The 25,919-nt window shown below is 35.0% G+C and overlaps 1 protein-coding gene across 2 annotated transcripts; it reads left to right on the top strand.

Moving 5' to 3' along the window:
* Nucleotides 1-504: 504 nt before the first annotated feature.
* Nucleotides 505-23,222, top strand: LOC131062652 (protein MEI2-like 2). Of its 2 annotated transcripts, none has more exons than XM_057996359.2 (14): nucleotides 505-1,110; nucleotides 4,190-4,287; nucleotides 4,370-4,513; nucleotides 4,621-5,078; nucleotides 9,505-9,663; nucleotides 14,082-14,198; nucleotides 14,291-14,442; nucleotides 19,037-19,128; nucleotides 19,634-19,984; nucleotides 20,335-21,022; nucleotides 21,329-21,413; nucleotides 21,552-21,620; nucleotides 22,093-22,272; nucleotides 22,389-23,222. In XM_057996359.2, exons 2-14 carry the CDS (start codon nucleotides 4,251-4,253, stop codon nucleotides 22,551-22,553), a joined length of 2,697 nt encoding a protein of 898 aa, XP_057852342.2. In that variant the 5' UTR covers nucleotides 505-1,110; nucleotides 4,190-4,250; the 3' UTR covers nucleotides 22,554-23,222. The 2 variants fall into 2 exon arrangements, with proteins under 2 accessions (XP_057852342.2, XP_057852343.2); XM_057996360.2 differs by lacking the exon at nucleotides 505-1,110 and adding an exon at nucleotides 1,222-4,013.
* The last annotated feature ends 2,697 nt before the right edge of the window (nucleotides 23,223-25,919 follow it).

Genomic DNA, 25,919 nt, shown 5'->3' with positions numbered 1-25,919 from the left:
CTTATGATACGTGTGATCAACATCAAGGTTTTTTGCACCTATTCTAATTTTGAGATAGTGATCATGAATTTTAGAATGATGGTGAATCAATTCTACACAATCCTATCAATTGCTAAACTAAACAACTCTAATTTCTTGTACACAATTTTAAAATACTTATAATAATAATAATAATAATCAGCCCAACTAATTTAACAAAAAAAAAAAACAAAAAAACAAAGTGTGTACTTATTTAATTATCCAAAAGACAATCTATTTGTTTGGAACACTCAGCCATGTTTTTGGCATGGGCAAGTTATTGTGAGAAATTCAGGCGTGCACTCAAAAGTTAAAACATTTGGAAGTGATGCTTGTAATGGTGGGAAGTTGTGAGAAACCAAAAAGTATTACTATCCTCCTCCCTATGCCTTGGAATTCAAGCAATAGGTGTATGCTATTTACTTTTGCTTCCATCCAAGGAGAAGCAGGAGGCAGAGGCAAGCCATAATAGGAAATCCCAAAGACAAAAGTGAGGCTTAGAATACGCATGTAATGATGCTTACGTTATGTTGGAGAGTAGGAAAATGGAAATGATATAAATTCTGAAAAATCGGAGAGGAGACGTGTCGCCATGGCAAGACTGAACAAGGACGAAACCAGCTTTATACGTGTCGTTCTGGGTTTGGCAAGAGGACAGGGAAAGTAGGTCCCACTACATTAAATGACCCACAAAAGAAAAAGTACCAGAGAGGGGCTCCCTCGCTCTCTTTTACACTCCATCAATCATTCATTCAGCTGGTTAGGTGTTCGAAGTTTCGTTTTGTAAAGGAAAATAGTAAAATATAGTAATAACATTTTTGACATCTGCGCTTTAACACGGGTGCCTCGGGGCTTTTGTGTCAACGGACTTGAAATGTCATTTCAATCCGCATGATGTTTTCTTTTGCTGCTGCAGTGGTGGAGTGCTGACATTACTAGTGCGGGACAACTCTAATCATGGCAGAATTGTGTGGCAATTGACAGAGATCGGGATCGTTTAATTGCAGATCCAAATCGGGGAGGGACTTGCATGTCGGGGATTCGAACCCGTGACCTGCGGGAGGATTGTCGCTTCTAAATTAGTGGCTGAGAGTAAGAAATTCTGACCGAGTCAGGCTCAATTAAGGTGTTATAAAAGTTTGTGTTTGTAGTACTACTTTTGGAGAATTCGAGCTTCTGCTCAGCTGCTCTTATTAGCATTCATGAAAGCAACAATTGGCCTGCTATAATTATGCGTTTGCACTCGTTAGAAGAAATTGCAATTGTCTCCAGTGCGCCTTGGTTTTCACAGGCTGGGGAATTGCAAAAATACAATTTGTTCTTGCATTGCTTCTCTTTGTTCTCGTATTGTGTAATTTTTGGGAGGTCGAATTTTGAATGTTTACTTATCGTCTCCTTCTTAACCTGTTTGTTTGCTTCTTTTTAGTCGCGCGAAGTTACGAAAACGAGATATTATAAGTTTATATTTAAATTTTTTTTAGAATTGTCTATAGTGAATTTCTGCAGTCTTTTTTCTTTTTGTTATTGAATTGATCTGATTGAAATTTGGTATAATTGCAGCTAATTTTGAGCTTCATTTGGAATTCTGCCTGGTGGCCGGGGTTTTGATGTTGGATAAGTTTTTGATATTAATGTTAAAAAATAATTTATGCTAAAAAGTTAATCCATGCTAAAAAATTAAAGAAATTAATTTTAGATCTTTGACATATATTATTATTTTTCGGTCTTCTCAATTTCTGCCGTTAGCTGCTGTTTTTGGCTTGCTAAATCTTGGGTTAGGTTATGCGCTATCGTTTAGGTTGCGTGGGACAAATTATGGGTGGGGTTACGGCATTGGCTGGGGTTTGTATCTGGACAATGCTCTGATTGTGCTTTATAACCATTCTGGACTCCTGACCACTGGTTCATGGTTAGCTTTGGCTTGTGAAATTTGTAAAGACATTTGGAGCTTTTAATATTTTTTTTCAAAATTTTTAATTTTTGCAACTGCCAAACTCAAGAAAATACATGGTAATTCAGAGAATTTAAAAAAAGAAAAATTCCCAAGCTGGAATGTATAGATGCAAATGCCGCTAATTTGGATGAATTTGTGTTTTAGCATCTTAAATTTAAAATCCCACGACAAGTGCAATATTGAATTGATTGTGCAGATTTTGCTTTCTTCATTAGCATATATAAATGGTTATAAAAAATCAAACCCACACATTTGCTGATGTTATAGCACACATGGGTAGCTATGGCTCACGGGGAAGCCTTTGGATCTTGATGAGCCAACAACCTTATGCATACAGTAATAATTTTCTGTATAAATGTACGATACCTTATGCTGAGTGACATACAGTTGATTATCTTTTGCATGGTATCCACGAAGCCACCATGTGGCAGTTAACGACATATAAATACAGGCAGTAAGTGGACTAAAAAAATTCAATATCTTCCAATTAGACAACATATATTCTTTTGAAGGTATACAAACTTGTGTTGTCAGTTAATGGGGTAATATCATGAATTTTATGTATACATAATATGGATGGTCTAGTTGCAGTCCCTGATTGCAACGTTGAATACATTATCCCACTGGAAGTAACATGATGCAAAATTATCGTGTATGTGCCAGAATTTTGGGTGTCTTGACAAATTCCTCATTCTTCAGAGTCAACTATGCATCTTACCATTAGTAGTTAATAGCAGCTTTGCATATTTGCCTTAAATTTCATGTTGAATGAAAGCATGATATCAGAACTGATGCCTAAATAAGTTTTCCAAATGGTGGAAGCTCCCTTCCGTCTGGCTGACTCGTGGATTGAACTCACTTCTTTTGAGAAGCTTTTCTATTGAGAGAGAATATCTGGGATGTTGTATGACATCAGGTTTTGCTGTGAAAGTATCCACAGCGCTTCTTATCTATGCCACCCTTATTAGGGAGTCGGGACTTATAATCCAAACAAGAGTGTGAACTCATTGGCCTTGAACTCGTATAACACTTTATCAGTCAGTCTTTGGAATAATAACAATTCTATTGAAAACATATTGAAGAAATTTAAAGAGTTGTATGACTTGGTCACATTGTAAGTTTATTTATCTAAAAGATCTCTTGTGGATAGACAAGGGAGGTTGCATTGAAATTCTGATAGTCTATCCTGTTTCCTGAAATAATTTGCTTAGTTTTTGATGTTTGGCCTTTGTTTCAATGTTGAATCCTGAATTCCTTATATTTTTTAGGCAGGCCAGCTAGTAGCCGATTGATATCCTAAAATAAATATTTTTCTTGGTGTGCTCGACTGTTGGGTCAACTAGGTTTAGGGTCTTATGGAGGGGCTACTGCTCTAAATTGTATGGCTCATGCGATCCTATGGAATGCAGCTGTTCTGGAAAATAGAAAAATATGAGAAACTCTTCCACAAAAATTGGAGGTACTACTTTTAATGAAGGAAATTTCGTTTACAACTAAATGTGCAACCCTCTGCATGTTAAGATATGATTTGTTGATTGCAGCCTAGCAGTGGTCTATATCTATCAACATTTCTTAACATTAAGCTTCTGGTAATGGTACCATCAGATTCTGAAGAACAAGCTGTAAAGCTGGAAATTAACCGCTGAGAAAATTTTAACCCAACTCCTCCCGTGCTCATCTCCATAGGATCATTGGCATAAGGAATCAATGTCTTTTATGAGTTTTATTGGGAGATGGAATAGTTTGAGATGATAACGTCCAGAAGATACAAGAAGAGAGTCTAGAAGTGATAGTATTTAATAAATAAATAAAAAAAAAAATGTATTTATCCTCTTCAGAATTGAGACTAAAAATTAAGTGTTTGCTTTTCAAAATGTTGTCCATGAAAATAAGTGTTTTGAATTCATTGTTGTGGTAGATAAATCGAAACTTTGCTTCAGTGGATTCAGTATTGTCTTTGTGTCAGCATGATATCTCTAACTACCAGTGTATTCTGTGTTCTACTGGAGAATTTTAGTCAGTAGAGATCTTGTTATATACTGTAAGCACAGAATCTAGGCAGCATAATTTGTTAACGTACCATGTTTGTAGATGGTTGTTTATTGCTGTATATCTCTCTCACAGTGTATTTGGATTGATAAATTGGCAATGAAATGAATGCTTCTTTGTAAAGAAAAAACCATTATCTAATACTTCATTAAAATTTATTTGTCACAGTTGGCATGCTTGCGGACCCTTGTTTTAGTTTTCTTACTGGTGATATGATAAGCGTGATGTAATGGAGCATTCTTTGGACCAGTCAAGCCCTTTCGATGGTAAAATTTGACCATTCTTTTGTCTCCACAATTTATACATAGTTTTATGACTGACAAAATCTTAATCATGTGGTGATTATAGCTCGTGGACAGAACACATCTGTGGCAATTCCCTCGCCAAAGGATGGAGCTAACAAGGGTTATCAATCCAAGCTGGATGGCTTTTGTGGGTCAACTGATGCAAGTTTCTTTTCAAGTTCATTGCCTGTAATGTTCCATGAAAAATGTAAGGTCTATGGTTCCATCCCATTCTGCAAAGTTTATTTGCATCTTAGCAATTAAGAAGCTATATCATTTGAGTTTTTAACACTTCATGTTCTCTGATGTTTGCAGTGAACCTTATAGATGAAGATAACAATGGCCAATCTGTTAATACAACAGCCTCTCACTTAAATCAAAGAGAAAGAGCTCTGGAGTCTCCTCAGGACATGGAGTCTGAGGCCATAGGAAATCTTCCTGATGATGAAGAAGAGCTTTTGGCAGGAATTATAGATGGTTTGGATATGAGAGGATTCCCCAGCCAGTTTGAAGAATTAGAGGAATATGATCTATTTAGTAGTGGAGGCGGTATGGAATTGGATTTTGACTCTCAAGAAAGTTTGAACGGGAGCATAAACAATTCAAATACCATAGATAACATTGTAGGAAATGGAGCTGTTTCATTTGGAATTTCAAATGGCATTGGAACTGTTGCCGGAGAGCATCCTTATGGTGAACATCCTTCTCGAACATTATTTGTGCGGAATATTAATAGCAATGTTGAGGACTCTGAACTCCGTCAGTTATTTGAGGTACTTATGTGCATGTGCCTCTTATTTCATTTTTCATGGATTTTCATTAAATATATCTTTCTTTCCTTTCCAAGAATGTTGCTGACAATCTTTCCTTTGCAAAATGAATTCTTTATTTTTTTTATTCAGCAACAAATAAACTGCTTTATGAAATGAATAGTAATGATGAATTCGTCTTCTATTTTGAAATTCTTTGTAGTCTTCAAAACAGAATTGATTTGTAACTCTCACGTTGAGCCATGCATGATGGAAAAGTGATCACACAACAATTTGTATAGACGACTTCTGTTTTGTATGTTGACTCATTTAATCTTTTAATGAAATCCTGAAGCTGGTGTGGTAAGTGGTTGACTGTTTGTATTAATTAAAAAGGTAAATAAATATGTTTCATGAATTAGGTCTTGTGCTCTCGTAAATATCAATGAGGATTCCTAGAATGATTTCGTTTGAGTAATATGGAGTTCCATCTGGATCTTTGTGGGAACAAAGATCATTATCTTGAGAAGCTTTTTCATAATGTGTTCATTATTAAAAAACCAGTTATTCAATGAATTGTAAAGAAATATGGGAAAACTACTATGTTTATTACCCCAGTAAAATAAAACAGATGCACATTTGGCTAGCATACTGATGGTGTGTATCTGGCAAGGAATAAAATTGGTAAATTGAAAAATGTACTTGGTATCTTAACTCATTTTATGAATAAATTAAAATGAACTAATGCAAATACTAGAGGAGGCTGCTGATGTTTGTTTTCATAATGCTGATATATAGACAAGTCTATGCTTGTGCAATGTCTAAACACATTGACAAAAGATACGTTAAGCTGACTAAGAGTGTTTTTTGACCAAAGGAATCTTTCTATGGGAGTTTTGATATTGGAACACTTTGAAGTTAAAAAACTCATGAAGTTAGCCTGAAGAGATGGTTTTTTATGTTATCTTATCATATTCAAAGTGCAATGAGAATCTAATAGCAGGAACAAAAGCATTGAATGGAAATTGGCATGACGGACACTGGCTGAAAGGAATAAAACATGAGCATCTGAGATTAACACGAGATTTAAACAAATTGTTCTATGGGATTAGAAAGTAATTGTAGCACCCCCATGTGCCACTATCTAGAATCACACTCATTATATACAAGGTTGAAGGTATAATGTGAATTTTAATTTTTTTTAGAAATCAACATATTTGTATCATAGATACCACATTCACACTCAGAAAACACTCCAAAAGTATATATGCATTGACATGTAGTATATTGGAGTGTTCATTGACACTGAGTGGGACTGTCTTCATCGAACTAAAAATTGGTTGGCCTAGGGGTCTAGACACACTATCACTAAACCTAGGGACCCAAAAACCTACAAAATGACTTCGTTTGCCCAAATAGACATCACATGCAAATGTCATGCCCTGCAAAACATAGGTTACCTTGAGACTAGTAACTGGTAATTACTTCTCAGTCAAACCTTAATTTACAGTATCAAATTCACTCATATCTTCAATATTTTGGGAAAGGTCTCAACATGAGCAATATAGAAATAATTGTGAAGGTTAAAATTTTCAAATTTAAAAGGTGTGAATTAGCAGTGAAGTAAATTGCATATAAATAATGATTTAGCTACAGCAGGCTGTACGCTAAAATGCCATTTCACTGCTCTAAACATGCTGAATATGTAACATATTTGAATAATTAAAATTTTTAAGTTCTGTGAACTAACTGTGAATTGATTCTTGGTCTAAAAAATCTGCCTTAAGAAAATTGTGAATTGTGAAGGAAGAGGTGCAAAATCCACTCATAGAGCTGGAAAGTAAGAAAAGAAAATGTCTTTCTTGCCTTAAGCAGCTCCATCTAGCTGTTTAGAACTGTGGACCTAATACTTTTTGCTCAGTTTGAGTTTTACTGCAAATTTGAAATTTCTTGTGTATTCAACCAAAAAATTTGAATCTGAAAGGAAAAGGTGCAAGATGAACACATGGATCTGCAAAGCATTACTAGAAAATGCGTCTTTTGTTCTGATCAAACTCCATGGAAATTTGTATGGACATGTGCCAGGCTGTTTTCACTAAGCTCTAGATTTTCTAAGATCAAGCTCTATGGTAAACCCAAAGGATTTAAATCATTAATTTGCGACACAAGTTCTTGTCACTCCAAGTTTCACTCTTGATTCTGTTAGGGTTAATTCTAAATCTACTTCTATGTGTATGCATCCATGCCAAGATCTAAGGAAAATTAGATTGCCCCAAAATGCTGTTATGAACTTCATAATTCAATACACATGCAGAGAATATAACTCAAGAATGAAGGGTTATGTGTTGAAGCTTTAAAGATGGTGTGCAGTTGGAAATTGCTAGGATCTTCATGACTGCTTCCACTTGTGTAACTGTTATAAGGAAACTGTCCATTCCAACAATGGTTTAGTAGCTCTACCTATATAATCCAATACCCTAAACAAGGATTTAAAGCTGCCATTTCCTATCGCATTACATTTGTAGATTTGGAATCATCCTCATTAAAAATCCAAAGCTCATTGGAAGTGATATAAAAAGGATGAGGATATAAAGTGTAGAATCTATCAAGTTGAGATTTCCCAAGCTTGAGCTATCACATTACATTTGTAGATTTGGAATCATCCTCAATAAAAATCCAAAGCTCATTGGAAGTGATATAAAAGGGATGAGGATAGTAAGTGTAAAATCTATCAAGTTGAGATTTCTCAAGCTTGAGTTAAATGCAATATATACACATATGCATTACACTGTATGCCCAAAATCTGCGAGTTTTACATTGCAATGCCTTTAGTGATCGAAGGAAACATTTGCACCATACATCATACAGAACGTAAAGAAGATTGGTTGTTTTAAGCAACTTCAGAATTGTTATTCCTTTATAAAAGCAATATTTGATCAAGTTAATTTCATATAAGGAAGAATGATGTAGAAGGATGTTCCATTCCATCCATTCCTCAACTATTTAAGAAAATCCCAAGATGTCATGTTAGTAAAACACGTCATGCCAATCACATCACACAGCTCCCAGACTGTGGACCTGTATTACTAAACTCTATTATTTTTATATAGAGGAGAGAGGGCATAATTGTTCTTCAACGTCAATATTTTTAACACTCGTGCAATGGTAACATAATTAATATTACAAATTTCTTTATGTAAGGTTCACTAACAAATTGCAACATTTCTAAAAAATGCAAAAATAGAGCCTAAACGTCCTCTCTGCAAATTTGCAATTAGGATTGTTGAAGGCATCTTTTCTTGGTGTGAATAAGCTCGAGAATAAAAAATATTTCATGTGCTGCATTACTAAATGTCAATGGAATTCCATTTATATATTCATAGCTGGGAAATTTAAAGCATGATATTGTTTATTTGTTTGCCCTTTCATTTATAACAATAATGAAGTAAGTCAAAAAGCAGGATAGAGAACTGAGCATCTGGGAAATGTCTTTGCCCTTCCTTCCATTCTTAGATATATATTTTTTGTTCATCCTGAAAGTAAATCCATCTTTGCAAGCTTTTTTTTTGAATTATAGCCTCAAATTACCAATTCTTGTGTTTAACTGTCTTTCACTTTTCATTTGATGATGCATAAATGTCTGCATTGACCCAATCGTCAAGTGCATTAATGACCGAGTTGTTGATTCTTAATGGTCAATGTCTTTTGAACTTGTAGTCCATTGGTTTGATGCTAATCCAGTGTTTGATAAACCTCTCAATCAATATCCTCTTCGGGCTTCCCTACTCTCTCTGTTGCAGACTCACGCGTGACACATTTTGTTGCATGTGGTGGCACAGATATATTTACAGATCATGCAAATTTTGAGATTATGTATGGAGTGCTAAGGCATGCATGGAGCTAGTTGATTATATCTATATGCAAATTTCACTAGATAAGCTGGGACTAATTCTTGCAGACTCTTAGAAGCTTGGCTTGCATTAAAGTTTCAATAATAAATAGCTGAATTTGTTGTGTATTGCAGAAGAATTGAAGCAAGAATGATTGGAGAATATTTTGCTATTTTTATTAGAATATATTACAGTTTATTATCCCGTTCTTTCTATTCAATTTCTATTCCAGGGAGGCAATGCCTGTGGAGTTGGAGAAAGCATACAGATATTTATGAGTTTCATGAAGAAGTTTCACTCTTTGGGGACTTTGCTTTCTATTCATTTTAATCCTGTTTGTTCTGTATTTGGATAAGTCCTAACATATTCCGCATAAGGTTAAATTTATTTTTTGTTGCATTTCCCCTAAGAAATCTTCTTTTAGGATTTCAGAACTATTTCTTAATTTTTTTAATTTTATTATAGGTTTTTTTGTTCTCTACTGCTTTTCTTCTTTTCCTTCACACTTATATTTTGAAAGAAAACAATTTCAACTCTAATTAGTGTCTTTGTTTGAACAGCAATATGGTGCTATCAGAACATTGTACACGGCTTGCAAACATCGTGGTTTTGTAATGATATCTTACTATGATATTCGTGCTGCTCGAAGTGCAATGCGTGCCCTTCAAAGTAAACCACTGAGAAGAAGAAAACTTGATATTCATTTCTCCATCCCGAAGGTATACTTATGATAATGATAATATCAATTTTGATTGAAAATGTCTGCAGACAACCTATCTACCAAATTTCTTTAGAAGAAATATTGCATAATATATTATGTCTAACTCTGCTGCACAAAAATACAAAAGAAATATCAAATTCTATTGTAGAAAAGTTAGTACAGAGTTTGATATAAAAGTAACATGGATCTTTTAAGTTCTATCACAAGTTGAAATCAACTGGTCAGCCAATGTCCCTGTATGGACCATGTTCCATGGCATTTCTGGGATGGGGATGGCAGGATGTGTCTCGAGGAGGGCAGTTGGGGGGGGGGCATCTCTTTGGGATGGCAGTATATATATGGAAACTCAAATTTTTGCAAGTTAAGTTATACATTTGATCCCAAAATTCAAGTTTAGACATACACACACACACACATACATATGTATGTATGTATATGTATTCAATGATTCAAGTGTAGGAGAATTTTTTATTTTCATTGTTTTCATCATGAGAAAAGGCTGTAAAGAAAATCATAAATCACACACACACACACGCACACGTGCCTCCCTGTATGGACCATATTCCATGGCATTGTCTGGGATGGGGATGGCAGGTTGTGTCTCCAGGTGATCCCAAAATTCAAGTCTAGACACACACACAGACATAGACACAGACACAGACAAATACGCATGTTTATGTATAAAAATATATTCATTGATTCTAGTATAGCAGAAATCATTTTTTTCATTGTTTTCATCATGACAAAAGGCTCTAAGGCAACAAAAGCATAAATCTCACTCACACACACGCACACACACACAAACACACAAAATATACAGTACTAAGTACAACTATGCCTCAATGGGACTATCAATAACAAAATTGGTTCTTGATTCTGAGTCACTCTTTATATACTCATCCAATGAGACCCCAACCAAATACCTTTTGCAAAAAGTGCACAGAATTGAATATAGAGTTGTCAATTGTCAATTCCTAAATGTTAAAGATAATTCAATAAGGTTTACACCATAGTAGCATTACTTGGAATCAAGATTGCAATTTCTTGGGAATTAATTAAAAAAACTCAGGACAAAAATGCCTGAAACATTCCATGAGTGAACTAGAAGTGATTGACTAGAAGTATGTGTCAAAAAATAATCATGACAAAAAAAAAAATATCAGTTCTTACAGAATTGTGAAAAGCTTTTCCCAGAAATGAACAGTGGACTAATGGCTCTTGTTCTCATGTTATGATGCTTGTGCAATTGCATTCTTCTTATCATGAACTGTTTCTACAAATGTAATATTGATTCTTTCACCTATATTTCCATTGGCAATCAAAGTGTCATACTTCCTCAATGATCTCAAAAATTCATCAAACTCTTAGGTAGCTTCTTGTATAATTAATATTTGAAACAATAACATGTTTTTTTTCTTAGCACTTTTTATGTGCTAGTTGTAAGGGACGTCTTAGAGTAGAGCTTAGAAGCTTTGTCAAAATAGATTGTCTATCAAGGTCAGGGCCCTATTAAATAGCATTACTTAAACATATATTCTTCTGTCATGAAAGAAAATGCTTGTGCACTCTCAAAAAGCATTTCTGAAGCTCGAGAAGGGTAGGGTGATGACGCAGAAAAGCGTCTGATACTTATGCAGCATCTCTAATTGGGAGACCCTTTTAATTGATTAGCTGTCAGGGAATGCAATGTTGCAGGGCTTGAATTTTGTACTAAGTATAACTTCAGATTCTAGCACTTTTGTGCTTATTGTTTGGTTCCACATATTTCTTTAAGGTCAGAAATATGGAACGGATCATGGATCTTCCTTTATCAGGGTATCTAGTACATAAACAACAGTACTTTTTTTGGCTTGTACAATAAGGTCCAACGCATTTTATACCAAGTCTGTGATGACATGTTATATTAAAATTTAAGGTAATCCATTGATAAATTTAGAGCAGAGAAAACATAACCAATATCCCAAATTTAAGGAGCATCTTTACCACTTAGGCTGCTACTTTTCTGAAAACTTGTGACCTGGCTACATTATGTCATAAAATGATCTTTTGGCCTTCTAAACAGTCATAAACAGCTAGCTTGTTTCCTTGTGGCCTATATATGACCCATTCCCCTTTCATTTGACAACACTTATTATTTGTATCCCGACGTCCCAGATTGGATTCAAAAATCACTATTTAATGATTCATCATTCTTGTGGCCCCCAGGACTTTTGGTGAAAGTGATCCTTTTCCATTTTTAGCTCGATTTCCCTTCTTTTGGGTAGGATCTTCTTGCTGAGCATCTAGAGAAATTGTTGAATATTTTTTCATCTATTGGATTGTACATCCTTCTTTTTGTCATCCACCTTTAAGTTAAGGATTTGCTTGCTTGGACCAAGTGGAGTTCTTGTTGCACTTGTTTCTTGGCAGAGTAGCTATGAGGGCTCCATGATAACAAGGAGAAATATTATTTTATATATGACCTATTCCTCTTTCATTTGACAACATTAATTATTTGCATCCAAATGTCCCAGATTGGATTAAAAAATCACTATTTAATGATTCATCATTCTTTTGGCTCCGAAGGCTTTTGGTGACAGTGATCCTTCTCCATCTTTCCCTTCCTTTGGGCAGAATCTTCTAGCTGAGCATCTAGAGAAATTGTTGAATATTTTTTCATCTATTGGACTGTGCATCCTTATTTTGGTCATGTGCCTTTAAGTTAAGGATTTTCTTGCTTGTACCAAGGGAGGGTCTTGTTGCACTTGTTTGTTGGTAGAGTAGCTATGAGGGCTCCATGATAACAAGGAGAAATATTATTTTATTTATGCTAGGATAGATTTTCTTTGGCATTAATTTCAAGCAAGAAATCTTATCCCTAGTTACTAGATTTACTTATGATGGTGTAGCTTTCTATTTTGAGCATTGCAATTAGATTTGTTGTAAAGTTTATTGTTAAATCATAAAAAATAGATTAGTAGAACCTAATCTCGATCATTAGGGGCATACACCAGAAAACTGGAATAGTCCCTATTACTTATGCTGAACTCTTTGAGTAGTAATAGGAATTTGGATGATCTTCCCTTGTGTCACTACGAACACACATTATTGGGGTTATTCCATCTATAATAGACATGCAAGTCTATAAAGGGGGTCATTTAGATGGCTAAATGATTAGTGGGATTTCTCCAATACTCTGCAAAGTAAAGCCACCTTGTGTTTGTCTTTCAAGGGAAATCACAAATAACCTTTCATGCAGTTATTACGAGCCTTGCTAGCTCATTTGACTATGTGCACCATGTAAAAGTTTACTGCCAACTTGGAAAACTCATGAGAAGCAGCTTAGGATTTATGATCGTGATTATGAATGATCCAATGAAGTAACCTTAAGCTATTCAGAATTTTTCTAAAATCTCAATTGTCACTTCTAGGGTACTAAAATTAGTAGTAAGAAGCCTTACATGTGTATGGTTGGTGAGTCTCTCTGCTACCACAAACATGTTTACCTTTCCTTACAGATGGAGGCAACCTTGTAATCCATTAAAATGACTTTCCACTTTTGTTTCGGAACAACATTAGGTTGCAAAAGGCAGGGTAAGGAATGTATTATGCCTAATTTCATTGGCAAGTATCACAGAAGTACACAGGCATTTAAGTGCAGAATTTAGAAATCGGGTTAATTTTCTGTGTTTTGTAAATAAGATATCTTATAAAACAGTAGTGGCCTTCTTAGCTCATTAGCTTAACTGTACTTTTCTTTGGAGTGTTGAAGGAGACGTGAAATTGTATACAAGGTGTGAGACTGGGATTGGTAAAAAATAATGCAGTTCACATTTTCTCTTGATATGTCTTCTATTTATCCTTTTCGATGGTTATTTTCTATCTTAATTATTGCAAAGATAATTATCCCTACATATTAGACAGGCTTCATTCCAAAGTTGGCAAGGAAGACTCTTGGTTCTTGACCTTTATTTCTATCCCAGAGCATATGATGTTTGTTAAGCTCATGTATAAGACACAGTTATTCTCCTTAAGCACTAACAATCCAAAAACTTGTCATCACGATACAAATGATGGAGAGATCAACTCCAATTTTGCAAAATTTCAATTAACTGAAGAGTGTAAATAGGTAGATTTGTGTGGCACTTGACCTTGGTAGATAACCTTTAACTTATGAATGCATCAAACCTGACTAGTATTCCTTAGAGCATCCTGTGAATCAAGAACTAAGGTTATACAAAATATATGTATAAGATATTTAATTGTTGCTCAACTACTTTCTGCTTGTTGGGTGTGGCCATCTCAATTCTAAAGGATGGTTTTGTTTATTGTCTGCTAAGGCTTCAGTTTAAGCTTTCTAGTGATTATGATCTTAATATACCAAATGTGCTATGATACTATTTTTTTTTTAATATTCTTTCCCTGCTGTATTGCCAGGACAATCCCTCAGATAAGGATGTGAATCAAGGAACTCTTGTTGTGTTTAACCTGGATGCATCAGTATCAAATGATGAGCTCCGTCAAATATTTGGTGCTTATGGAGAAGTCAAAGAGGTGAACTACTGATTTTGATAAACATTTCAAGTGTACATTTGTGATCCTCATCATGGAAATGATATCATTGCTAATCCTCATGTAACAAACAGATAAGGGAGACCCCCCACAAGCGACATCACAAATTTATTGAGTTCTATGATGTAAGAGCAGCTGAGGCAGCCCTTAGGAATTTAAACAGGAGTGATATTGCTGGGAAGCGCATTAAGCTTGAACCTAGTCGTCCTGGAGGAGCAAGACGGAGGTATAATACTAAGAATTGGAACACTGCATTTTTCTATTTTGAGATAGTCATTTGATAATTGTAGTTGAGGATGTACAACAAATAAGACAAGCTGTATTGGACCGGTCAGAAGTAAAAATTTAGGCCAAGCATTGTTGCAACTCTTTTCTTGCTAATTTGGGAAGCCATTCTTGTTAATTTGGGAAGCCATATTTGTGTTAAGACCAAAACATTAATTTTTTAAATGGATTCTGGTAATGCAATGGAGGTGCATTTTATAGGTTCCATTTGTCAAAATCAAGAATATTTTATGTTGATAAACAAACTATTGAGGGAAACACACCAAGACATGGACACATCTAGTATGCTCAGCTGAATAGCATAAGCTAAGCAAGGGATTCTTCACACATGCTATTCAGATTTCTTTTTCTCAGAAAATATAGACATTCTATCATAGTAGCACACGGTGAATCATAGGAAACCTTCTGGTTAAGAAGCCATGCCTAGGGGTCATCATATTCATTACACAGCCTTTGGAAATTGCACCCAGTTTTATCTGGCGGTCGCTTGCTTAGCCACCTACCCACATAATCAATCCAGGGGCAATCCCAGCAAGGTTTGAAGCTGGGTCATCATCATGGCAGTCTCTCCTGCCTTACCGCTAGAGCATGGCCACTTGATGATACTGACCATTCTGTTAATATTAGTCTAGCATTCTAATCAGTTCAGCTTAAGGACCACTTTAATATTCAATGCTACTGTTTATATTAATAGACCTCTTTTTGAATATGTAGAATGCTTGGGGTTTTTAAACCTTTTTTCCTTTTTTGCGCTGCCCTTGCCTAAATCTCTTACTATTTTTCAATTTTTTAATTTGAAGATGACTGGCAGAAATTTTAGAGATCCACTGTCAGATTGATAAAAATTTAATAGAGAACATAAAATTTTGCATGCTGATCATGGAATGAATGCTTTTGCATTTACTTTGGGAGATGTATCAGTCAAAATACCACTTGACGAAAAACAGAGTGTTGATAATACAGACCATGTAACATATGTCGATTTGAGGGGTCCCGTGCTGTGTTTTCAAATTACAAAAGAGCCAAAAGTCTTGTTAATGATTTAATTCATTTTATTATTATTTATGAGCAATTGGTGAGTCTTCTTCCTTTTATCATTCCCTCTATTTGAACTAGAATTTGTCCTCACAAACTCATTATACAAATACGATTATCAACCTCAGTAATGCACGTGGCAGTATATGTCAAAGTATTGGAACTGTATCATCCTTCTGTAATAGGGTCTTATACTATCATGGTTGCTGTGACTTCCAAATGTGTTTAATTCTGCATATGATTTTGGCCTAGCTTGAGAATGATTGCATGCAAGTTCCATGCTGGTTTTGTTTCCAGAATGGTTATCATCTAATTTCCCCATGTCACTTCGTCCCTAGACGGTTGAAGTCATTTTGAAGATTTAACTCAGGTATCAGCAAATTTTGCAGTTGATATTGGAATGTATAAAACATCAGTATATATAGAAAGAAAACAAGTGACTGATAAGATACTTTTTCAGCTCCATTCAAAAGGTAATTTATTTCCAATCTATGCATTTATATCCATGTGATCCCTATTTTGAGAAGGGTTTCTTGAAGATGAGATGTATCAACTCTCATGCTTCATAATTAAAACAATATGTCTAGTACATACTTCAATCCAAACTAAAGGCCTAGTTGTTTCAGAATGATATCTAAGTTTTGACTGAAAGATACCTAAGGCAGCTTATTTCCCTGTTTATCTCTTTGATTAAATCCTATCAGTTTGCTTCCTTCGAAAGATTAGAAATATATTGTACATTTCTAGGCAATTCATAAAGAAGGAACCAGTAATATTCTGATGTTAATATGGCTGTTTAATGTCAGCTTATGAGCCACAAGGATCAGGAAGATAAAACTTGAATTGTAAGGCAGATTTGAGAATCAGATAGTAAAAGAATTCAAGTAACAATGCATTCACAACAAGCTTATATGGTGACTGATAAAATATTTGTTCAGTTCCAGCCAAAAAGTAATTTATTTCTAGTCCATGCATTTATTCCAACTCAATCCGTGTGATTCCTATTTTGAGGATGTTTCTTGAAAATGAGATGTATCAACTCTCACACTAAAAGCTTAGCAGGCCATAAATTAAAATAATACGTAGAGTACTTCTTACTTAAATCCAAGCTAAAGGCCTAATTGTTTCAGAATGGTATCTAAGATTTGGCTGAAAAGAAGCCTAGCCAGCTTCTTTTGCTTTATCTTTTGGATTGAAACCTAGCAGTTTGCTTCCTTCTAAGAATCTAAAGATTAGAAAATATTGTACAATTCTAGGCAATTCATAAAGGAGGAACCTGTAATTTTCTAATGTTAATATGGTTGTTTAATATCAGTTTATAATCTATGAGGATCAGGAAAATAAAGCTTGGACAATACGGTGGATTTGAGAATTAGATGGGAAAAGAAGCAGGTTGCTAGAAAACTGAGGTTGCGAAGCAAATAGGGTTGTTTCTTTTCCTCAAGGTTGAATCTGTGTGTCCACAGAGGCAGTCTTGCACATAAGTCGAATCTGCACTTCCAAAATGACCTGTCTGTTGAAAACTTAGAAATGAAATGAAACATCCTTTCCAAGTACAGCTTCCAGGGGATTCTCCTTGGGCACAAGGGAATGCTCCAGCATCTCCAACATCTATATACAAAGGTGGAGAGTATGCATTTTGATATAGCAGGATAGATTTGAGCATTGTAATTGTGAGAAATTGGAGAACTCAGTTGTTCTCAGTTTGTTGAGGCTATACAGAGTAGTAGGGAACAACCATTGTTGTATGCAATTGCTTTACTTGTTCTTTCATTAATTCCATCTAAGGTAGGCAAACTATTTGCCACAGCCAAAGCTGGTCCTTCCCTTCGTTGGGTTTATAGGTTAAATTGTTGAGTTATTTGTGTTGACTCATTTAATTTCCAGAATGTTTATTTCTAATTTTTGTACAACATTAATGCATCTTTAAAATATTGTCATTTATCGGATCAAGTAGAACAATAGAAATAATTATGTGGTTCTTCCATTCTACTAAGTTGAGAGTTTATGGATCATTTTGGTATTGGGGGAGTTTGATCTTTGTGGATTGAGGAAGTGTGTGCTTGAATGATAGTGACAAGAGCACAAAAAGTCTACATGGAGGAATTAAACGTACAAGTGATCCCATTGGAAGCTGCATGGAAGGAGTAATGAAAAATCAACAATGGTTGGGCCAATGACAAGAGCACATTCCAAGGCAAGAAATGGACATGGCACAAGAACAATCTTTTGTTGGTAATTTGGTATTTGTTTTTACTAAAAAAAATGGCATAGGGGAAGCAGGAGGTATGACAAAGGAGCATTTCTTGAAAGAAGCTTTTGGAGTTAAAAGGGGAAGGAGACTTCTTTTGAAGCAGACTACAAAATAAAACCTTTGATGGATAAATAAATGTAGAAATGTTGGATTTGTGGATTAAACAATTAAAGTATATTTTACTATATAATAATATATAAAAAGCTTTGATGGAGAAATTAATGTAGAAATGTTGGATTTGTGGATTAAAAAATTAAAGTAGATTTTACTATATATAAAGACTTAAAGTTAATGGGGCACAAAGAATTTTTTATGCATGCCTCAAAATAGGACACGCTCTCGTATGGTTAAATATTACATAGTTAATATGAAAAAAAAGAAGCAGCTTTTTGTAAGTAATTAGGACGAACTTACATATTTTCATTTAATTCATAGGAATGTATATTCCATTGGGCACAAAATATATCAAAGGATTGCATGAATCTATTACAGACAAACAAGTGGCAAAATTACATATGATTATACTACAGAGTTTATAAGGTAAGCCATGTTGAACGACATGGACTTGGATGAGGAGGACATGCACACAAAATATCTTTAGAGGGCTCAGCACTCACATTCAAAGGAGGCTAGTTACTACCAATCCAAAGGACTTGGATTAAGTGTGTGTTGAAGCGTATTATGTAGAGGAGGAAAGGAAGAGAAGTGAAGGAGAGTCTTCCAAAAAGAGTTTTTTTTTTTTAAAAGGTAATTGGAAGGTTAAAAACATTGTGGTGCGAAAAGAAAAGAACACAAAGAATTAGTATAGTCATTTCAAACTAGATGAATTACCTTAAAAACCACATCCAAAGAATAATATTAGGATAAAGAGGACTCAAAAAAGCCCATGGTTACTATACAAGAAGAAATTGAAATAGAAGATAGTTTAGATGTAGATGATTAGCATGGTTGCACAACTACCAAGTCTAAGGAAAAATATAAAATTGAAGGAATGAACAAACTTTTTTATCTTGACAATGCAAGTTTAGAAGACAAGGGTTAATAATGCATTGGTAGATTCTGGTTCATATTTTAATGGGATGTTGATGTTAGCATATATTTGCATCAGTTCACGCTTCTTTTATTTGTATGTATTGTATGTACTATCAGAGTAAAAAACACGGTGGTAATGCACTTTGATTTTGCTTTATCCTTGGTCCATGCTTCACGTGTTTTAAGTATGCTTGTAAATCTGTGAATTTTCCAGCTTGATGCAACAACTAAGCCAAGAACTGGAACAAGACGAAACTCGAAATTTCCGGCAGCAAGTTGGTTCTCCATTGACCAGTTCACCTCCAGGTTAGTTTCTATTTAGATGGGTTGTTTACTGGGAAAATATTGGAAACGACTCTCTTCTTTTTAGTGTTCATACCATTAGTAAGTACATAAGTTATGTGTGAACAAATGTTATGATATTCTTTAGCCTAATGCATAGAGATTTAATTTTTTTTCGAATTGCAAAGTAGCTTGACGTGAGATTGGGGATCTCAAGATGTAGTTTTCAGGGCAACTGGACTAGATTGAAAACATTATTTTTTGTAAATTCTAGTTTTAAGAAATTAAAAGAATCCATGTCCAGGTGGATCTTTTGCTTAAATCTGTTTCTCATAACTGGTTTGAAGTTTAATCATTATTTGGTATATTTTGCATGCCATCTGTTTTTCTGTACGCATATTTGATATGATCATTTATAGATGGCTGACAATATAAATGACCAAATAGCTAAACTCAGTATTTTCATTAAAATATAAACTGCTAATCTGTTGTAACTTGTGACTATAAATTGTTACTTTTATACAAACAGGCAGCTGGGCACATTTCAGCAGTCCCAGTGACACTGGCTCTTTCCACAACATAAATCACTCACCAGGTATTGGAATGAATTCTGCGATAAACAAACCCCTGCCAGGATTGGCTGCAATCTTGCCACCTTTGGTGTCCCCTTCAGCCAAAGTTGGAGCTATTGGCAATGAGCTGAGAAGATCTAATCAGATAGATCCAATCTCATCAGTAAACAATCTGGGAAAGGGAAGCCAATTCCACCACCCACATTCTTTTCCAGAGAAAAATGGTTCTATGATGCAGGTCATTCACTATAATTCCTCTGGAACTGGAACAGTACTGGGAAACTCCACTTCTTTTGGGCCTCTTGAAGGTAATAATTTCTTGTGTTCACGAGCCTAGAAGATACTCTGCATTACACTGACCATATATCCTGTATCATAAATGAGTTCTGCAACCATTTTCATGGCCTCCATTTAAGAAGGGAGTGATGCAATGTAATGAGTAATCATATTTCCTTTCCTAAATAAGTTAATATAAAAAGGCTGAAGGGACTTGTTTAGCATAATTATCTAGATTTAAAGTTTAATAAATTAATACATTTGTCATATTCATTTGTTTTAAGTTTAAATAATTTTGGTCTAAATCTTGTGTTATTATGCAAATCGTGGAGGCTTACAACTTCTACACAATATAACCTTTCTTCTTTGAGACCATCTGCAGGAATAGGTATTTCCAACGCTGGATCATTTGGTCACCCAACTTCAAGTTCTGGGGGAATCAGTACTTTGTCAGGCACACAATTTTTATGGGGTAGTCCAACCCCTTATTCTCATCAGATGCAAAATTCACCATGGTCCACACCATCTATAGGGCATTCATTTAATGCAGGTTCTCTTCCTCAGCAACAAGTTTATTCCTATAGCGGGAGGCAGGGATCCTATATAAATTCTGTCGTATCATCACACCATCATCATGTTGGATCCGCTCCCTCAGGGGATCCTTCACACCTTGGTTATTTCACAGATTCACCTGATGCATCCTTTATGAATCCCAGATCACTTGGAGGCATGGGTATCAGTGGTGCAAATGGGAGTCCTATGTTAAGTATGGGTGGGCACAGTGCTGCAAATGCTGGAATTGGAATTACAAACACCATGACAGAAAATGGGTCCCCAAGTTTGGGGATGCTGTCCCCCCAGCATCATATGGGTCACATGTTTTTCAGAGGTGGGTTTCTAGGACCAATAAATGCTGCTGGAGATGGGCTGAATGACCGAGGAAGAAATAGGCGTGCAGATAACAGTACAAGTCAAATAGATAATAAGAAGCAATATCAACTTGACTTGGATAAAATCATGCGACGTGAAGATAACCGCACAACACTCATGATAAAAAACATCCCAAATAAGTAAGTTGTGTTTCAAAACTCTACCCATTGAACATCTTGGAATATTATTAATTTTGGTTTCTCTGGGCAATTTGTACTGGACTAGTATTCAATTGAGAATAAAAAACATTTTGTGCTGTACAAAATTCTTTCATGGTTTATTTGTACTGGTTAGGGGGACCTTGGACTCCTTTGATATTCCATGTGATGAGTATTACTGATTAGAATGATATACTTGAAGTAGGACCTCCACAAAGCAATTTTCAAATTCTGTCTACAGAGATTTATTGTGCTCTTCAACTGACATATTTCACTCTTGATTGCAAGGTATACTTCTAAGATGCTTTTAGCAGCTATTGATGAAAACCATCGTGGGACATATGATTTTCTCTACTTGCCAATTGATTTTAAGGTAAAAACATTTAAGCAATTGAAGTTGTGTGTAAGTTTTACTTTATCTCTCTCAATATTTAGTCAGAAGCTTAAGGATGACCTGGTTTTATGTTGATATAATGATACTCCATAGCTAACATTTTACGTCTCTGTGCAGAATAAATGCAATGTTGGTTATGCATTTATAAATATGATTTCTCCAGCTAATATCGTTCCTTTCTATGAGGTTTGTTTTATCCCATCAATTTTCAAATTGGCTGATTATTAGATGACATCAGAACAATATTTCTTCATTCTTTGGAGTTTCAGATTTTTTACAAATGTGCACTTTAGTCTTTTAAATCCTAAATCAAAATCTAGTTCCATCCCTACAGTGGTCATAGCTATTCAACGGTATGCATTATGTTTCTGGATTTTCTAGTTTTACAAATTTTGGTTACATTTAATAGTGTCTATCCATCTCAGAACATTGGTTTGAATTTGATTGCATCTGCTACTTGCAACATTACATGGGCCTAACTTTTGAGAGTTAATTTTAGTCCAGTTGGTCTGTTCAAATATCAGCTTTTTCCCTCTAGATTATTCATTTGAATTTAAGTTAGTTTATTTTTTAAATCCTATGAATGCATCCATCAATGTGGGGTGGTGCTAATGCACTTGTGGAAGAGCTTTCAACAACATTATTTCATTGCTAGCAGGCATTCAATGGAAAGAAGTGGGAAAAGTTCAATAGTGAAAAGGTTGCTTCTCTAGCATATGCTCGGATACAAGGAAAAGCTGCTCTTGTAACACATTTTCAAAATTCCAGCCTGATGAATGAGGATAAGCGATGCCGTCCCATTCTTTTTCACTCTGAGGGACCAGAGGCTGGGGATCAGGTAATCTTTGGTCATCTGATCAAATTGAATTGCTTGACATCCAACTATTTCTTTGAGCATAAACCTTAACAGGAAAGCTGAAGAAGCTGAAGATTGTTTGTATGGTTTATGTTCAGGAGCCATTCCCATTGACTGCTAACCTCAAAGTTAGTCCAAATGAGAGCTCTACCAATGCAGGCCACCCTGCAAGTCCAACAAAAAGTGGGAACAGCTGTGATGATGTATTGACACCCGCAAATGTTGAAGAGACTACTTCCAATACAGGGGAAGACAAATATTGATACCTTTACCGTCAATTAAGTTATATATAAAATAAGGCAGGAATGCCAAAATCTGTCATTTCTTATCTTTTCGTATACAAATGTATACAAGAAGAGTGCCTCTTAAGTAAAACATGTTGCAGGCTGTACGTTCAAACCATTTTTTGTCTACTACCATAGTGGCCATATTTTGTAGCAGAAGATGCTCCAGATCTGAGCTTCTGTGGTCCTGATTTATGTCTTTGGTCTTGTCAATTGTGTAATTATTGTATGGGCAAGTTTTGGTGGTATATCATAGCAGCTTGAAGGATTTGCAAGGAAGTTTGATTCTTTTGTTGAATCCAGCCTGAAAAAGTGTATAGAAGTGAGAGGTCCAAGTTGCTTATTTGGTGGGATATGTTGCCATTGCCATGCTAGATATAGAGGTCAAATTCGACATTTATCTTATCTATTTGACTGAAGGCAGTAGACCATCAAATTTCATCTATTACCATGGATACAGAAACTTCACCTCAATCAAAATAGAGGTGTAATGGATATTTTGTATATAGATGGTCATTTAAGTCACTCCAATACTTGTAAATGGGTGGATTATTTGCCCATCTTATAGTCAGGTTTGTTGGAAAAGGTTTCCCATTCACTCTCATTCAAGGGAGGGATGTGGATTAATTTATGTATTTACATGTTTAAGTGAGGTGTTTTGAGGCAGAAAATTTATTGCTTGTATGGTGCAGAGCATGGTAGTCTTGTTCATCTGTTCAATGTTCATAAGACATTCTCCAAAACATTAACATGCTTTCATCGAGTGTTGATCGAAGAAAATCAATAATATCATAATTAATAATATGGTTCATGGTAATTACAACATTTACATCTATATTGCCTTTCAATTTGTCATTTATGTTATTCGAATCAGATTACATAAGCTGCAAGTTTCTGTTTTTTTTGGTGAAGACCTTTTTCACTTGCATGTGACAAGGTGTGGCATCTCAAGTTTATTTGGGATTTTAGTGTGAAATATAATTGAGAAGGGAAGCTCCAAATTCTTGTTTACTGCTATTTGAAAATTTGTAAAATTGTGCGATATCTTTTTTACAACTCAAACTCTCAATATCGGTACTTTCCAGGTGTAAAATCTAGCGTCGTGATGTAGAAGGGAAGTTTGAAAATTCATTCTAATGAGATTTGAAAAATGTAAAATCATGCAAATCTATTTATAATTCAGACTTCAATATCGGTATTTTTTTGAGGTGTAAATTCTGAGACTAGTTAAAGAGGGTTGATGAACATCTAATCCATAGAGCACACTGGATGCTACAAATGAGATCGGCTAAAACATCTTTTCTCCGAATGAGGCTGAATTAGACCTACCTGAATCTGAGCTTAAGAGGCTGAGAACGCCATGAATTGTATTTTTCAAGCACATAATTTATTTTCAATTTTTACTAATTTTTGTACACATTAACTGGGACTTTAGAAGCCCTCCCTTACATATGGAGGTGATATCAATCCTCATGAGTAACCTTCTGAAGCAAAACATTTGAAGAGTCCAATAGATGTGCCTGTTACATGCATATACACGTGAACTAAATGTGAAACAGTTCAGAGGCACACAAATTGTTTATAGTTTTATCTTATTTTGGTTTGAAAAATTTGGTAGTTTTCTTGTCATGATGCATGTGGCTGGTATAGACATAATGGTTAAGGTCCAATGACAATGTTTGAGTGATATGAAAAATGCATTTAAATCTTCATTAGCAAATCATTAAAAAGAATTCACGAGACAGAAGATGAATAGGCCAGAGCAAGGTGGACTTTTTGTGGATTTTAGAAGCAAGATTAATAAATGTTGGCTACGCAACTCATTAAGATGCAATCCATAGGCATCTAACCCTTGTTAATGATTTACTATAGACCATATTATTGGGATCTGATGAGTTCATAGGTAGTCTTGCCAGTTCCAATTGTGTATTTAGCATACATGACCAACTATTTTGAACCATTTCCTGTTCTTTATTAATCTAAATGTTGTATCATTAGATTTCGCAACTATATGTAATTTTGTGCAATATATAATTTGAGTACAATATATAGGGGCTTACATAAAACATTGTACGGGTGACGGGCTTACATACAATATTGCAAGGGTGAAAAGTGCATGCCTTTGTACTTTTACCCAGTGTTTTATACCACTCTGCACGGGTGTTCTAAATACTTAGCCTTACCACAAACTTTTGACTGATATGGCACTCATTAACCCGAGACTTAATTTTTCTATCAGAAACATAACTTCTGGTTAGACAGTTACGAAATTTGAAATTCTAAATTTGTAGTTTTTTCCGCAACGGTCAAACTACGACTGTGGTTTTGACCCCAGGTCATTTGCCTAGTTGTAGGATTGGCTCAACATTTCAAACTCCAAATTCTAACCTAAGCCGAAGCCAACCCACTTCCAATTAGCTGTTTATGTGTCAACTTTTGCACAAAATTTCCAAATTGTGCACCTCGGACAAATATAAAAAACATCAGTTATAGGTCATTTAAATAATCAATATAGGGCCAAAATTATCCTTCATTTAAAATTACTCACTTTTAGCATTGTAATATTCATAATTATGTAATGTCCCCCACTAAGTTTAGGCCTCATTTAACCATAATTACTCTACCTCAACACACTTATGACTTAAATTAATCATGACTTAAATTAAATTGATTAGGGGACAAAACTATCTTAACATGAATCCAAATGATGATAACATAATCTTCTTTCTGATATTAAATTGATAATTCAATCTGATTTATAACCTCTGTAATGCCCCCTAATGGGACCCTCTTATATTCTGGCCTTGAATCACAATATTAGTGCATAGTGATTACAATAGAGGGACACTAATGTCAACTAAAGCTTGGTCTGGAACCACCAAGAACCAAAATGTTACTGCCTGTGACTTAATAATAATTCTGATCTGGAAACACCAAGAACCAAGAATCTGATGTCGATTCCGTTTATTCAAATAAAATTGAGAGTGCAGAAATTTATAATGAATAAAATTTCAATGAATTAGAATTAATTTTTATCTATATTCTGATTAATTGTTCCCAATGTTTAGAGTATGCTCAGTCCCATATCTCAGTCCCATATCTTACCATGTTATATTTATATTAATTTGCTGTGATTTTGTAAATCTGATTAGAGTTATTATTTTAATGCTGTAAACATACAGTGATTAAAGTTATCATTGTCATGCTGTGAACACATAGTAATACTATGAATTTAACTAAAGTTATTATTTTTATACTGTGAACCTACAGTGTAATGGTTCATACCTGCTGTCTCCCTTACGGGTAGGGAGTTATCTCTCATGCCTGTGTGAATGCCTTCCCAAG

The sequence above is a fragment of the Cryptomeria japonica genome, chromosome 8 (genome assembly GCF_030272615.1).
Source record: "Cryptomeria japonica chromosome 8, Sugi_1.0, whole genome shotgun sequence".
NCBI lineage: Eukaryota > Viridiplantae > Streptophyta > Pinopsida > Cupressales > Cupressaceae > Cryptomeria > Cryptomeria japonica.
The sequence above is the reverse complement of the archived record's forward strand: the minus strand, read 5'-3'. Positions and strand labels throughout refer to the sequence as shown.

What these genes read in the sequence shown, in the direction of transcription:
- LOC131062652 (XM_057996359.2), top strand. Translation starts at nt 4,251, where the DNA reads ATGGAGCATTCTTTGGACCAGTCAAGCCCTTTCGATG. An exon ending in ATTGACCAGTTCACCTCCAG is followed by an intron (nt 19,129 to 19,633) that starts GTTAGTTTCTAT and finishes TTATACAAACAG; the next exon opens with GCAGCTGGGCACATTTCAGC. An exon ending in ATATCGTTCCTTTCTATGAG is followed by an intron (nt 21,621 to 22,092) that starts GTTTGTTTTATC and finishes CATTGCTAGCAG; the next exon opens with GCATTCAATGGAAAGAAGTG.